Genomic DNA, 15,177 nt, shown 5'->3' with positions numbered 1-15,177 from the left:
TACTGCTGTGATGGAGCTGGCAGGATTCACCTGTGGCTAGCGGAGCTGATTGGTGGCCAGTGAGATGGAGAAACATTGTCTATGTGGTTCCTGGGTGGACCATGACGAACTGTATACAAGAACTGACCAACAGCTGCCAAACAAAGATGGGTCCACTCAAGAGAAGAAAGATGGTGTTTTCCTTGGTTTCTTGATGAAGGTCCTGGTCGATTTCGTTTGCCTCCTTGATTCCTTCCATTTCAAAATAAAGTACAGCAAGATTAAACATATATACGTTAATTTTACAGTCCTCTCAACTTGCAACCAAAACGAAGGGTATATGTGTTGATGTTGCTGATTTATATAATGATTTTGAATTATATGTTAACTCATGCTTTAAGTGTTCCAAGAGTCTCACCAACTATTTTGTGCTAAATGCTTACTTATGACTGTGTAGTATTAAATTCAGAAGAAGTTACTATACATGATGTCTTACGCATTAAATGTTAAACAGGGGGGAAATGTTGGAATTGTTGTGCATAGAGTTAACATTTATGCTTTCCTTATAGTTAGGTACCAGATAGGATAACCTCTGTCTAGTTAGCCTTTCCTTTGTTCTGGGCCATGTGGCCCTCATGTGATCTACTCAATGTCCCATGATGCCTTCCTGACCCCTCCCATCCTATTGTTTTCCCCTGAATAAATAAGGCTGCTTCACAGCAGCTTGGGGGGAGCAGCAACCAACCTCCATAAAAGCTACATCGACTTCCTGCGTGTTCTTTTTAGCCAAGCTAGGTGTACATAAACCTAGCTTCAACTCTAACAGTTACGCATGTTTGGTTGTCAATTGGACATCAATATTAAAAATTCTGACAAAACGATTTTGGAATTTTTGGTCTTTTTTGGCCCAAAATGGTGATTTATAATTGGTCAGTGAAGGAAACAACAGTTTGGACATGAAGTTCAAGGTGTCACAAAAAAAGGGACCAAACCAGGCCATCGTAAACAATTCTTTCTTTGAAATATAAAGGCAACTTCAAAGGCATGCAAAATCAGACAAAATAGGCCCAGACCTTATAGGGTTAATAGATCAAGTACATCCATTTGAACGCGAAAAATATTTACTCTTAAATTAAAAAATACTTTTTAAAAAAATCACAACTAAAAACAATAGACCATGCCTCTTAAGTAAAAGACAACAATATTGATACCGCACAGAAACACAGAATAATGTGTTTAAAAAAAAAAAAAAAAAATTGCACTTAATAACTTAAGCATTTAGGCAAATGAAAACTTTCCCGTCATAGCTTCTGTAATGGTGTTCCATCGGGATGCAACGATACAGTTAAGTCACGGTTCGTACGATTTTTGATACGGGGGACATGATTTTCGATCCGATTCAATACATTTAATGCTCTGTAAAAAAATATATATATATTTTTTGTTTCGTTGGTTTTTTTTGTTGTTGTTGTTGTTGTTTTTTTGCCAACGAGCAAAAATTAAATCGCCATCATGTAAACATGCATTTTAGTGCATAATATTTATGTGCTTACTTCTTACTGATCTGAAAACATTTTGTAAAAAAGTGCTGAGAACAATCTTTACTGTTTGTAAAGTGAGGCGGGGCACACTGTTGATTGCTACAGCTCTCTCAGCAGCTAGGTTTACTACATGAGCAAGACATCCCATTTGTGGTCGAATCCATCTGTGTCACGTACTGAATTAACAATATTTGCAACATTATCTATAGTCACTGGTATAGATTGATTTGGCCTTCCTAACTTCCATTCAGTCATGACAGTTTAGAATTTATCGATGTAGTATATGGACTACATGTCCCATAATTACTCTAGGCTCACGTAGCCAATGGCATGGGACGTAGCACATCTAGTTTGCCATTTCATGATATCTAGTGTGTGCGCGCATTAAAAAAGTTAGCAAGTGCCGCTGCGGCTGAAGTCACTGCTCATTACTACGCATCATCAGCATATGACAATCGACTTTCATACAAAGGATGAGTTTGAAGCACAGCGCTCTTAATTTCATTCAGCTGTTCGTTGTCAAAGCGAGGTTGTTCCTTGCAGCCAAGTCGGTAACAATGATTTAGCAGACTTCCTTGTAAATATCCGGTGTTGTGCCGAAAAATAGCCGCCCCGCGTGAAATGTCACTCCTGACGGGAGCGCCCACACGTCAACAACACCGGCGCGCCGTAGATGGTCCGCAGTCAGTCCGGAGCACTGACGCGGCCGGTATACGTTGAACAATAGGATATAATGGGAACGATTGGCTCCGGTGCTTGTTTTTGCCGGACCTGGAACGAAGATGCATTTTGCGCAGTTGGTAACAAGGAATCCGAACTTTTAACAGCACGTCTGCCGCACGCTCGCACGCACCTACACGCGAGGCGATAAACTGCAGCGGAAAAATCACCGCCTTCTTTTTTATTTATCGTGCGATAAATAGCATTATTGCATATTGCGACAGGCTTATATACAACGTTGTTGGATTAGTCACCAATTTGTAAGCGCATGCATGGGGGCAAATAAGTATTTAGTCAATCACTAATTGTGCAAGGTCTTCCACTTGAAAATATTTGAGAGGCCTGTAATTGTCAACATGGGTAAAGGCCAGGCCATAACACATTCTCCCAGTCCTCTTCTGGATCATCCAAATGCTTTCTAGCGAACTGCAGATGGGCCTGGATGTGTACTTTCTTCAGCAGGGGGACACGCCTGGCAGTGCAGGATTTTCTGGAGTCCCTGGCGGTGCATTGTTTTACTGATAGTAGCCTTTATTACTGTGGTCCAAGCTCTCTGTAGGTAATTCACTAGACACCCCCCCCCCGTGTGGTTCTGGAATTTTTGCTCACTGTTCTTGTTATTATTTGACGCCACTGGGTGAGTAGGAAGTTGAAAGTCCGTATTGCCCAACGACAGCCCGAAAACATCACTTCTCTAGAGGAGATCTGCATGGAGGAATGGGTCGAAATACCAGTAACAGTGTGTGAAAAGCTTGTGAAGAGTTACAGAAAACCTTTGGCCTCTGTTATTGCCAACAAAGGGTACATAAAGTATTGAGATGAACTTTTGGTATTGACCAAATACTTATTTTCCACCATAATTTGCAAATAAATTCTTAAAAAAAATCAAACAATGTGATTTCCTGTTTATTTTTTTCGACATTCTGTTTCTCATGGTTGAGGTTGACCCATGTTGACAATTACAGGCCTCTCTAATATTTTCAAGTGGGAGAACTTGCACAGTTTGTGGTTGACTAAATACTTATTTGCCCCACTGTAGGCGTAGATTGTAGGCTGTTGGCTACAGTCAGGAAATATTGGAGTCATCTGGCCTAGCATCGCGTTTGCTACAGCGTCACAACAAACACTCTTCTCTCTCCATGTCTCTGACATTTCTCACGTCATTCAACCAACGTAGTAACGCATAGTAACTCACATTGTCTCGTTGCCGGAACAGTGACAAAATCCGTTCCGAACGGAGAAAAAAAACGTCATGCACGATAAACGTCCAGATTTTGAACGTACGCATACACATTTAAAAATCAGTGCTCACTTGTACAAATTACGCTGAAACCGTACAACTTGACAGGTATGGTCCTATGATTGGTTCTCGTCAGCGAAACAGCCAGAAGGATTTTCTGACTGTCCAAGTGAAACTTTTTTTAAAGGACCGATTTCTGAAGTGGTCAGTTTACGGACTAAGTTAATCACATGATGACAAAAATAATAATTTAACCCCCCCCACGAAAAAAATTCTCCTCGGATCTACACAATTCACGTAGGTCACCCTTTTTGACTTCAAAACGGCGAATTTCGCCTAAAGGTGAGACATTTTGAAGTCATTAATTTAGTGTCAGGCCCGATCAAGGTTTGACTAGTTTTACTCACCTTCCAGGCATTCTTTCTTATTGTCCAGTTCATCATGAGCTCTGGCCCTCTTCAAGAAAGCATTTGTGTAAGTTGGGTTGAGCATTAGTGCCAGTGTGCAGTCTCTCACCACGCCAATCTTAATCATCTATGGTAAAAGGCAACCGTTAGTAACAGAAAAGTCTCCCATATGCAGCAGAGACACACTAAAGCAGGGGTCCCCAACGACCGTACCGGTCCGCGGCGCATTTGGTACCTGGCCGCGCAGAAATAATAAATAATTTATTAACGACTGCATTCTGGCCGATTGACTTTGGCCTGTGACACTTAACACACCAATAGCCCTGTTTACTCTAGATATACAGTGCCTTGCAAAAGTATTCGGCCCCCTTGAACCTTGCAACCTTTCGCCACATTTCAGGCTTCAAACATAAAGATATAAAATTTTAATTTTTTGTCAAGAATCAACAACAAGTGGGACACAATCGTGAAGTGGAACAAAATTTATTGGATAATTTAAACTTTTTTAACAAATAAAAAACTGAAAAGTGGGGCGTGCAATATTATTCGGCCCCGTTGCGTTAATACTTTGTAGCGCCACCTTTTGCTCCAATTACAGCTGCAAGTCGCTTGGAGTATGTTTCTATCAGTTTTGCACATCGAGAGACTGACATTCTTGCCCATTCTTCCTTGCAAAACAGCTGGAGCTCAGTGAGGTTGGATGGAGAGTGTTTGTGAACAGCAGTCTTCAGCTCTTTCCACAGATTCTCGATTGGATTCAGGTCTGAATTCTAACACCTGGATACGTTTATTTTTGAACCATTCCATTGTAGATTTGGCTTTATGTTTTGGATCATTGTCCTGTTGGAAGATAAATTTCCGTCCCAGTCTCAGGTCTTGTGCAGATACCAACAGGTTTTCTTCCAGAATGTTCCTGTATTTGGCTGCATCCATCTTCCCGTCAATTTTAACCATCTTCCCTGTCCCTGCTGAAGAAAAGCAGGCCCAAACCATGATGCTGCCACCACCATGTTTGACAGTGGGGATGGTGTGTTCAGGGTGATGAGCTGTGTTGCTTTTACGCCAAACATATCGTTTTGCATTGTGGCCAAAAATTTTGGTTTCATCTGACCAGAGCACCTTCTTCCACATGTTTGGTGTGTCTCCCAGGTGGCTTGTGGCAAACTTTAAACGAGACTTTTTATGGATATCTTTGAGAAATGGCTTTCTTCTTGCCACTCTTCCATAAAGGCCAGATTTGTGCAGTGTACGACTGATTGTTGTCCTATGGACAGACTCTCCCACCTCAGCTGTAGATCTCTGCAGTTCATCCAGAGTGATCATGGGCCTCTTGGCTGCATCTCTGATCAGTTTTCTCCTTGTTTGAGAAGAAAGTTTGGATGGACGGCCGGGTCTTGGTAGATTTGCAGTGGTCTGATGCTCCTTCCATTTCAATATGATGGCTTGCAGAGTGCTCCTTGAGATGTTTAAAGCTTGGGAAATCTTTTTGTATCCAAATCCGGCTTTAAACTTCTCCACAACAGTATCTCGGACCTGCCTGGTGTGTTCCTTGGTTTTCATAATGCTCTCTGCACTTTAAAAAGAACCCTGAGACTCACAGAGCAGGTGCATTTATACGGAGACTTGATTACACACAGGTGGATTCTATTTATCATCATCGGTCATTTAGGACAACACTGGATCATTCAGAGATCCTCACTGAACTTCTGGAGTGAGTTTGCTGCACTGAAAGTAAAGGGGCCGAATAATATTGCACGCCCCACTTTTCAGTTTTTTATTTGTTAAAAAAGTTTAAATTATCCAATAGATGTTATTCCACTTCACGATTGTGTCCCACTTGTTGATTCTTGACAAAAAAATTACATTTCATATCTTTATGTTTGAAGCCTGAAATGTGGCGAAAGGTTGCAAGATTCAAAAGGGCCGAATACTTTTGCAAGGCACTGTATTAGAGCCGCGCTATTTATTGGTATAAGCTGTGGCATTTCTACCACAATAATTAGAACTATTGTGGCGAACCGACATTGAGAAGAATGACTGAAGATGATCATTTACTTTAAACCTATAATGTACTCAACGCAGAGAAGATATACCATTTGCAGCCACCATTTTGACTCATGGTTGTTCAAATTCCCATCATGCATTTGGGCAGTTAAGAACATTTAAGTCACTACAGTATCATTTAGTGAAAGCACAACAAAAATAATATTCCTATCCCTCAAAAACAAAATAATGTTCACAAAAAGAAAAGCGCTCAATGCAAAGACATCTGGCATTCCCAATCAAAATAGCTATGCAAAATAATACTCTATTCAAACATTAAGTTTAGCTCAACAAATACACTAGATGGCAATATTTAGTCACAATATACAAACTATCAAAATTACTATAACTTGAACTCACATTTATCTTTTAAGAATTACAAGTCTTTCTATCCGTGGACCCCTTTCACAGAAAGAATGTTAATGCCGTCTTGTGCATTTATTCTTATAATAAACAAATACAGTACTGATGTACAGTATGTTGAATGTATATTTCCGCCTTGTCTTATCGTTCCGTTCCAAGAATAATTTACAGAAAAATATGGCATATTTTAGAGATGGTTTGAATTGCGATTCATTGCAATTAATTTTTAAGCTGTGATTAACTCGATTAAAAATTTTAATCGTTTGACAGCCCTAGTTATTTTCTATTTGCTGTATTTTTTTTGCCGCACATAGTCGGTGTTCTGACAAATTTGGCATGCGCATAACGTTAAACGTTTCAAAGTACATACAACAAACTTTCTTCAAAGACAGGAATATTAACTTAAGTTTGCCATGTTAGGTGCACACAACAACTGCACGCAGCTCTCTCACTTAACGACTTCGCCGTGTCGTTAAGCATTAATTTAAGCCATTTCCGTGTTGCACATGTATGTTTATGATGTAAATAGTTTTTTAGCCCCATTGGATAACATTGAGAGTCCAACTGAATATAAAAGAGGGCTTTTTTTTCACCGCAACAAAAGCAAAATTTTACAAGGGTGTGAAATTTGACAGAACACCGGTCCGTGAAAAAAAGACCCAAATCACAGCGGTCCGTGGTGCAAAAAAGGTTGGGGACCCCTGCACTAAAGTGTTCTTTGCTAATTTAGTAGAATAAGTGCCAACCAGCTGCTCATATGCCCCCGCTCGGTTGTGATAGAACTCCGACAGGTCTCTCTTCCGTTCAGTGGGGCAGAGTTCAATGGCCTCTGTGAAACAGTGGATGGCGTTCCAGTAGTTGGCCGCATTAAAGTATTTGTTGCCTTTTCGATTTGCCTCTCGGGCACGAGCCAAAAGACTCTAAAAGGGGAGAAAGATGTCTATTAGGCCAGTGTTTTTCAACCGGTGTGCCGCGGCAGTGAGGTGAGAGATCATCAGGTGTGCCGTGAGAAATTTTCCAATCGGTCTTTGTCAGGTGACATAACGCTTGCAACAGCTGCAGCCAAGGGCGTAGGTTTGCATAGGGGCGGTAGGGACATAACACAACCAACTTTTCAGGATGCTTTAATTGTCCGTACCAACTTTTACGCAACCTTATTTGCATTATATAATGACTTCAGTTATATAGGTAATTTAAATTGTCTTCCCATGTTGAAAGGATAGAATTAACCCTACCATTATTAAGTGAATTACAGTACAATCAATATGTTCAGACTTACATTGACCCAATGACGTGCGGTCATGATGACAGGTGAGGCAGGCCGATACCATTCGGCCCGATTCGGAAAGTGACCAACAACGAATAGCCTGGCCGTCTCCGACTTCCCTGCCCTCCCTCCCCTTCAGAGCCGGAAAAGCCCAACCAAACATCTGACAGGGAGGGAAGAGGCGAAGCACCACCGACTTCCCAAGATGCTGGCACTAATAAACTGGCTTTTAGACTGGTTCAAGTCTTTATTTTGGAAGGAAGAGATGGAGCTGACCCTGGTCGGCCTCCAGTATTCGGGAAAAACGACGTTCGTCAACGTAATTGCCGTAAGTCTTACCTGCCAGCGATAGCTAACTAGCCTAATGCTAATAGCATTAGAGCTAATGATGGGAGAACGATAACGAGGAAGAAGTCGCCGCTTTACTCTGTGTTTTCGTGGATCAAACATCATGGAATATTAAACCACTGCGATCCTACCCCCACAATATATGAATTTAAGTGAGAAAGCGTATTGTTACTTACTTGAAGTTTAATCATTTAGATTCGCTATTATGCTGAAGCTAAAGTGTATACTATACACTTTATTACATTATATCATTATTACTGTGCTGAAACAAAAAATATAATGTTTCAATTCTAGGTTACAATTCAATTAAAAAACTGCCATGACAAAGATACTTTTAAAAACAAATATGATTAATTTTCTAAATGATGTAATTAATGTTTTTAATCTTGCTGATTTAGTCTGACGAAACCCTAATTGGAGTGATGGTTGATGAGATGAAGAGGCTGCTGAGGAAGCTGATGTCCAAATTTGTGCAAATGGATGTGATCAGGAAAGCTGAGGATATCCTAGATGTTGATTACAGGAACAAGGAGAACTGGCATGACACAGGCAACATAGCAGTATCACATGATGCCAGACAATACATGAGCAAGTTGAAGATTATCTCTCATGCCACCAAAAAGAGGTTGTTTGACAGTGTAGTTAATTTTTACACAAGTGTTGTGACCAAAATGACCTTGAAAAAAAATGGTTGCATTTTGTCTTAGCGACTGTCGCGCGCGCGCGCGTCATCAGGGTTGGCAAACATAAATCTCCCTATTTGCAATTTCTACAACTTATCAGGTATGCCTGTCATCATGACAAAAAAATAATTAAAGCATCAAATTTATATTAATATTTGTCCATTGCTCTTAATGTACGACTCATCTCAAACATATTTTATAGTCATAATCGCTGAATTTGCCCATTTCCTGTTCAAATAACGAAATGAAACGAGAGGTGCGGCAGCAACGAGTAAAGCCTCACCTCTGATTGCGCAATCCATAACAAACTGGGTTGATACATGAAATTGGAGCGTGCTGGTTGCCATACATCTGCATGTCGCCATTATAATGTTTCCAGATACGTTTATTTGACCTGATTTTCCACAGTCTGGCTAATGTCTTTAACCCTTAAAGTTTAATGTTTGTTAGCGACATATTTAGTTTTGCTGATGGGAAATAAAACCGCAGTGAAAAGGCACAGGTTGCGGCAGATGGTACTCTGCCGCACTGAAAGGGGGCGTACGTGAAACTGGACTTTCCGTCAAAAGCGGACGCGGTTAACAACACCGGAGCTAAAAGGTTTGCTTTGCTTGCAAACTACGGGACAGAAGAGAACTCGCGCTTTTCAAACGGACTGGTACACCCGAAAAGACTGGCTATGTGGCTGTCCTTCGAAAAATCGCCTTTGCTGCTTTCCCTGCCTTTTCTTCTCAACTTGTGCCAATGTCTGGACTAACACGAGATATTGTGACATTAAAAAACTACCACGAAGCCTTAGCAAACATGAGAGCTCGACCACTCACATTTAAAGCCTGATTGCTTTAAAAACTTTTGGAAGCTCAAGGATCGATTTGGCTTTGACGAACAGCGGAAGCTCAACGGTAGCATCCAGAATGCTAAGGTAAAGAGTTTGAAATACCTCATTAATGCAACCTGCATCCTAGCTAAACAGGAGTTAACATTTCGTCGTATGAGCGTGTAAGCTCTTCTAAACGTGGCATATATGTAGAACGATTACATGGTTTTGCTGAGAAAGATGAAAGGTTAGCTAGACATTTGGACACATCCACTGTGTTTTCTGGCTTGTCAACGGAACGAACGGAACGATCTAATTGAAGCAATCCTCTCCACTGAGGCGGAGAGATTTTTTAAAGTAAAGGAAAATAAGGAGGACTTATGCAAAAAGGGCGTAGGTTTGCATAGGGACGGTAGGGAAATAACACGACCAACTTTTCAGGATGCTAAAATTGTCCCCACCAACTTTTAAGCAACCTTACCTTTTTTGCACGTATAATGTTCAGTTATATCGAGAATTTAGATCTTTCAATAGTTCCATATGTCGTAAGGATAGAATTGACCCTACCATTATTAAGTGAATTATTTTCCATTATGTTTATGTTTGCTAATAAAAACCAGACATTTATTCAGGAGGTTTTCAAAATGTTTCTTTAGTATTTTTTGAAAACAAAGGTTTGAATCGAACAGTGTATCATCTGAACCAATGCACGTAAAAGTTATTATCAGTAGATGGGGATTTATTTTGCATTGATCATTTTGCCTATTAATAATTAGGTTCATATACATGAGAAATGTGGCCCTTTGCCCCCTTCATCCAATCTGTTTGGTCTTATTAATGTCCCGTCCCCAGCAAAAAGTGTACCTACATGCAGGTTATGCTGTTACAGTGCCTTGCAAAAGTATTCGGCCCCCTTGAATCTTGCAACCTTTCGCCACATTTCAGGCTTCAAACATAAAGATATGAAATTTAATTTTTTTTTGTCAAGAATCAAAAACAAGTGAGACACAATCGTGAAGTGGAACAACATTTACTGGATAATTTAAACTTTTTAAAAAAATAAAAAACTGAAAAGTGGGGCGTGCAATATTATTCGGCCCCTTTACTTTCAGTGCAGCAAACTCACTCAAGAAGTTCAGTGAGGATCTCTGAATGATCCAATGTTGTCCTAAATGACCGATGATGATAAATAGAATCCACCTGTGTGTAATCAAGTCTCCGTATAAATGCACCTGCCCTGTGATAGTCTCAGGGTTCTGTTTAAAGTGCAGAGAGCATTATGAAAACCAACGAACACACCAGGCAGGTCCGAGATACTGTTGTGGAGAAGTTTAAAGCCGGATTTGGATACAAAAACATTTCCCAAGCTTTAAACATCTCAAGGAGCACTGTGCAAGCCATCATATTGAAATGGAAGGAGCATCAGACCACTGCAAATCTACCAAGACCCGGCCGTCCCACCAAACTTTCTTCTCAGACAAGGAGAAAACTGATCAGAGATGCAGCCAAGAGGCCCATGATCACTCTGGATGAACTGCAGAGATCTACAGCTGAGGTGGGAGAGTCTGTCCATAGGACAACAATCAGTCGCACACTGCACAAATCTGGCCTTTATGGAAGAGTGGCAAGAAGTAAGCCATTTCTCAAAGATATCCATAAAAAGTCTCGTTTAAAGTTTGCCACAAGCCACCTGGGAGACACACCAAACATGTGGAAGAAGGTGCTCTGGTCAGATGAAACCAAAATTGAACTTTTTGGCCACAATGCAAAACGATAGGTTTGGCGTAAAAGCAACACAGCTCATCACCCTGAACACACCATCCCCACTGTCAAACATGGTGGTGGCAGCATCATGGTTTGGGCCTGCTTTTCTTCAGCAGGGACAGGGAAGATGGTTAAAATTGACGGGAAGATGGATGCAGCCAAATACAGGAACATTCTGGAAGAAAACCTATTGGTATCTGCACAAGACCTGAGACTGGGACGGAGATTTATCTTCCAACAGGACAATGATCCAAAACATAAAGCCAAATCTACAATGGAATGGTTAAAAAATAAACGTATCCAGGTGTTAGAATGGCCAAGTCAAAGTCCAGACCTGAATCCAATCGAGAATCTGTGGAAAGAGCTGAAGACTGCTGTTCACAAACACTCTCCATCCAACCTCACTGAGCTCGAGCTGTTTTGCAAGGAAGAATGGGCAAGAATGTCAGTCTCTCGATGTGCAAAACTGATAGAAACATACCCCAAGCGACTTGCAGCTGTAATTGGAGCAAAAGGTGGCGCTACAATGTATTAACGCAAGGGGGCCGATTAATATTGCACGCCCCACTTTTTAGTTTTTGATTTGTTAAAAAAGTTTAAATTATCCAATAAATTTTGTTCCACTTCACGATTGTGTCCCACTTGTTGTTGATTCTTGACAAAAAATTAAAATTTTATATCTTTATGTTTGAAGCCTGAAATGTGGCGAAAGGTTGCAAGGTTCAAAGGGGCTGAATACTTTTACAAAGCACTGTAAACATTAAAAGCCCGAGCTCCATTGACAAATGACATGAAATACATTAGACTTGACAGTGGATGTTAGCAAGAACAAAAGATTTTGAATTGAAAATTTTGTAACTCACCTTCCGAGCACAAGATTCCTGCCGAATTTTCGTGTACGAGGACCTGTTTCACCCAACCAGCAACGTAGCATTTATAAGCCTCCAAGCTCTTAAAGTTTTTCAAACTTTCGTGAGAATAGGCTGATTTTGTGTGGACAAGATAGTTGTAAATATCAGGGTCAGGCAAAGATGGCGAAGACAGCGGGGCGAAAAACATCGATTTAGGCATCAAATACGGATCTGGCGAATGGATAAACTGAAGCTTTTCCACATAACGCCTTTTATGCAACGCATCCAATGAGTTTACAGCGTCAGATAACACCGGGGCGTCCATGAATTGCTCTATAACTTGCATGACTAATTGAAAACAATGAGAATAGGTCTAAAAAATACGGACAATATGGCGGCCGGATACAGCGACACGTCATTTTGTGACGTAGGTGAGTAGGGTCTATATGATGCTATATAACTGTATGTGTGTTTGTATATGATGTAACAATAAAATGTGGACATTACTTCAAAGTCATTTGTCTAGTATATTGTATGTGTATCTCAGGCAGGCATTTACAGTTACAGTCCAGTTACTGTTCTTCTTTCTATATGACGATTAGGGATGTAGCAGATATTCAGTGACTTTTTTATATATATATAGATTTCCATTATTATTACTGTTATTTATACCCGAATATATACTGTTATTTTAATGGATACTTACATATTTTTTCTCATGTCCTGTACATGCGCAGTGATAATGAGCGATCTACACTCACTGCCCCACTGGAAAGAGGAGAAGGGGTCAGCATTGAAGAGGGATGGGTTGTCATCGCAGATGATGCTTGAGAAGTTAGCGCGGCAGATGTCGGTCACCATTGGCTCAGCCTACATATTTTAATTTTTCCTCCCACAGTCAGTCTCCTCAATTTGTGTATACATCGTGATGTACATTGTGTACATCGTTTTCATTAAGGGATCGGTGCAAGACCTAAACACACAGAGATGTCCTCCAAACCCTTTTGTGTTAGAAGGTATATATTTTTTTCCACTGTTTTGCACTTCAGTTTACTGTACATAACCTGTTTTGACCAGAGCATGTATAAATGCCAAAAACGCCTATGACTACACCAGCTGTTTATGTTGAATTATCAAATATAAAACTTTTTTTTGCGTTGAATGTTCATCATAACATGTTGAATAAATATGTTCAAAACAGTTCGGTGAGCATGTTTGGTTGTCAATAGGACATCAATATTACAAATTTTGACAAAAAAATTTTGCAAATTTTTTTTTTCTTTGTCTTTTTGGTCCCAAAATGTTGATTTATAATTGGTCAGTGAACAGTTTGGACATGAAGTTCAAGGTGTCCTGAAAAAAGGAACCAAACCAGGCCACTGCGAACAATTCTTTCTTTGAAATATAAAGGCAACATCAAAGGCATGCAAAATCAGACAAAACATGTAGCATTAGTCCTACCATGCGGTTCAATAGATACACGGCTCCCACCCCGAGCACGATGGGTGCGCCGACCAGCAGAGCGAGCTGCCAACGGGGGACGACAGTGCCTGACTGCGGCTCGATTGGCCTGGAGGCAGCCATTATGAGCAACCCTAGTGTGGCTAGCTGGTCCAGCCAGTCGTCTTCTTTATCGCATGCGCCGTGAGGAACTCTGGGATATGAGATGATGGAGGTAGATATGGGACAAAAAGATTTGTTGTCGTATTTACACATTCGTGTTCGTATATAAAGTATTTATGTTTTATATAAATTTTTAAATAAATTTTCGAACTCATATTAACTAATTAGGCCTTTGTATCTGTAGACACAAAATTCTGACGTCAGATTTTTTGTGGGTATGTAAATACAACTCTCTTTTCGACGACTGTGAATATTTTTTTTTTTTAAATTAACACATTTATACAATTTTACAAACAAAAATAGGCTTACACATTTAAGAAAACCACAAATAACTAGAGCTGTCCCAACACAGTCGACGTCATCGATGACGTTAATCCGTCGACGAGCAAAACATCCCGTCGACGGTTAATGAAGGGTTAAAAAAATATATATGCGTGGAACAGGGGTCGCGTTAACCGAATATTTTCCGTCGTTGACCGGTTGCAATCACACCCCAGACCACAGGATGGTGAGTGAGCATATTAATTAGCCATTGTCTCTCTTGATGCATGACGTCGTTGGCCTTACTCGGAAAAATGTCCGAACTAGCATTCAGGTGTAGCAAACACGGAAACGTTAGGAAGCTTTGGAGAGCATTGTCTAACGCTACGTTCATTCTACAGGTCGAACGAATCCAATTTGTTCGTGTTTTTCCGACTTGAGTCAGGCATTAACTTGACGGTCTGAACGGGACAAGTCGCATAGAAGTGGACCATTTCAAATCCGATCTGGGTCATTTTTGTATGTGGTTCAAATCCGATCTGGGCCACATTTTTCCAGACTGTCGCGGCGGTCTGTACCGTCCAGTGTCCCAAATCCGATTTCAGCTGTGCGTTATTAGCACCTAGCTTGCAGTGAACACGGCTTTTGGGGAAGGGCCGGGCTTGACAACAGTCATAAAAAAAGTAAAAATGGTTTGAGGATAAGCATGAGAATGATCAGTTTTCTCTCTGCTCCATGTGAGCTATATTTCAACATTTCCTACATGGCCGAGAGTCGGGAGAGGTGTCTGGCTGCAGCCCTTCTTGGAGAGTCGGGGCAAACTGCCCGTATGTGTGTGTGTGACATGCACAGACAGTGCGTGCATGCTATCGATCCATATAAACTGTGAATATAAGCCTAAACAGGGATTATTTATGTCTGTTATTTGTCTCCTCCTTTTGAAAAGTAAAATATGACATCCCTGGAATGACGGATGACTTGTCATTTGTTTTGATGCTTCTGTGCACCGGCGCGTGTCGGACTACGAATTAGAGCGCATGCGTAATACTTGAATGGTCTCAATGGACAAAAGCAGTCTGAACAGGCACGCCAAAAAAACGGATATGACCAAAAAGTCGGATTTGTGCATTAAGACCTGTAGTATGAACGTAGCCTAATTGAATGAGCAGGGACAAACAGCTTGGAGTCAGAAGTACGTGCGCTATTCGCAAACCTGAACGCACCCCGAGTCTTGGATGACAAATCAACAGAGCAGAGAGTAGACACAACA

At 40.7% G+C, this 15,177-nt stretch overlaps 1 protein-coding gene across 2 annotated transcripts in view; it reads right to left on the bottom strand.

The window, feature by feature from the left end:
- The window catches only part of LOC130913270 (mitochondrial import receptor subunit TOM70-like), a 68,007-nt gene extending 54,330 nt beyond the window's left edge, over nucleotides 1-13,677 (bottom strand). The window contains exons 1-3 of one of the 2 annotated variants that reach the window (XM_057831737.1): nucleotides 13,485-13,677; nucleotides 7,040-7,213; nucleotides 3,888-4,014 (exon numbers count right to left, since the gene is read on the bottom strand). In XM_057831737.1, coding sequence (XP_057687720.1) covers nucleotides 3,888-4,014; nucleotides 7,040-7,213; nucleotides 13,485-13,607 — 424 coding nt within the window. In that variant the 5' untranslated portion in view covers nucleotides 13,608-13,677. The remainder of the gene's footprint in view (nucleotides 1-3,887; nucleotides 4,015-7,039; nucleotides 7,214-13,484) is intronic. The other variant, XM_057831738.1, reaches the window with a different exon arrangement.
- Between the last annotated feature and the right edge of the window lie 1,500 nt (nucleotides 13,678-15,177).

The sequence above is a fragment of the Corythoichthys intestinalis genome, chromosome 3, assembly GCF_030265065.1.
Source record: "Corythoichthys intestinalis isolate RoL2023-P3 chromosome 3, ASM3026506v1, whole genome shotgun sequence".
NCBI lineage: Eukaryota > Metazoa > Chordata > Actinopteri > Syngnathiformes > Syngnathidae > Corythoichthys > Corythoichthys intestinalis.
Note: the sequence above shows the minus strand (reverse complement) of the source record. Positions and strands in the feature narration are given on the sequence as shown.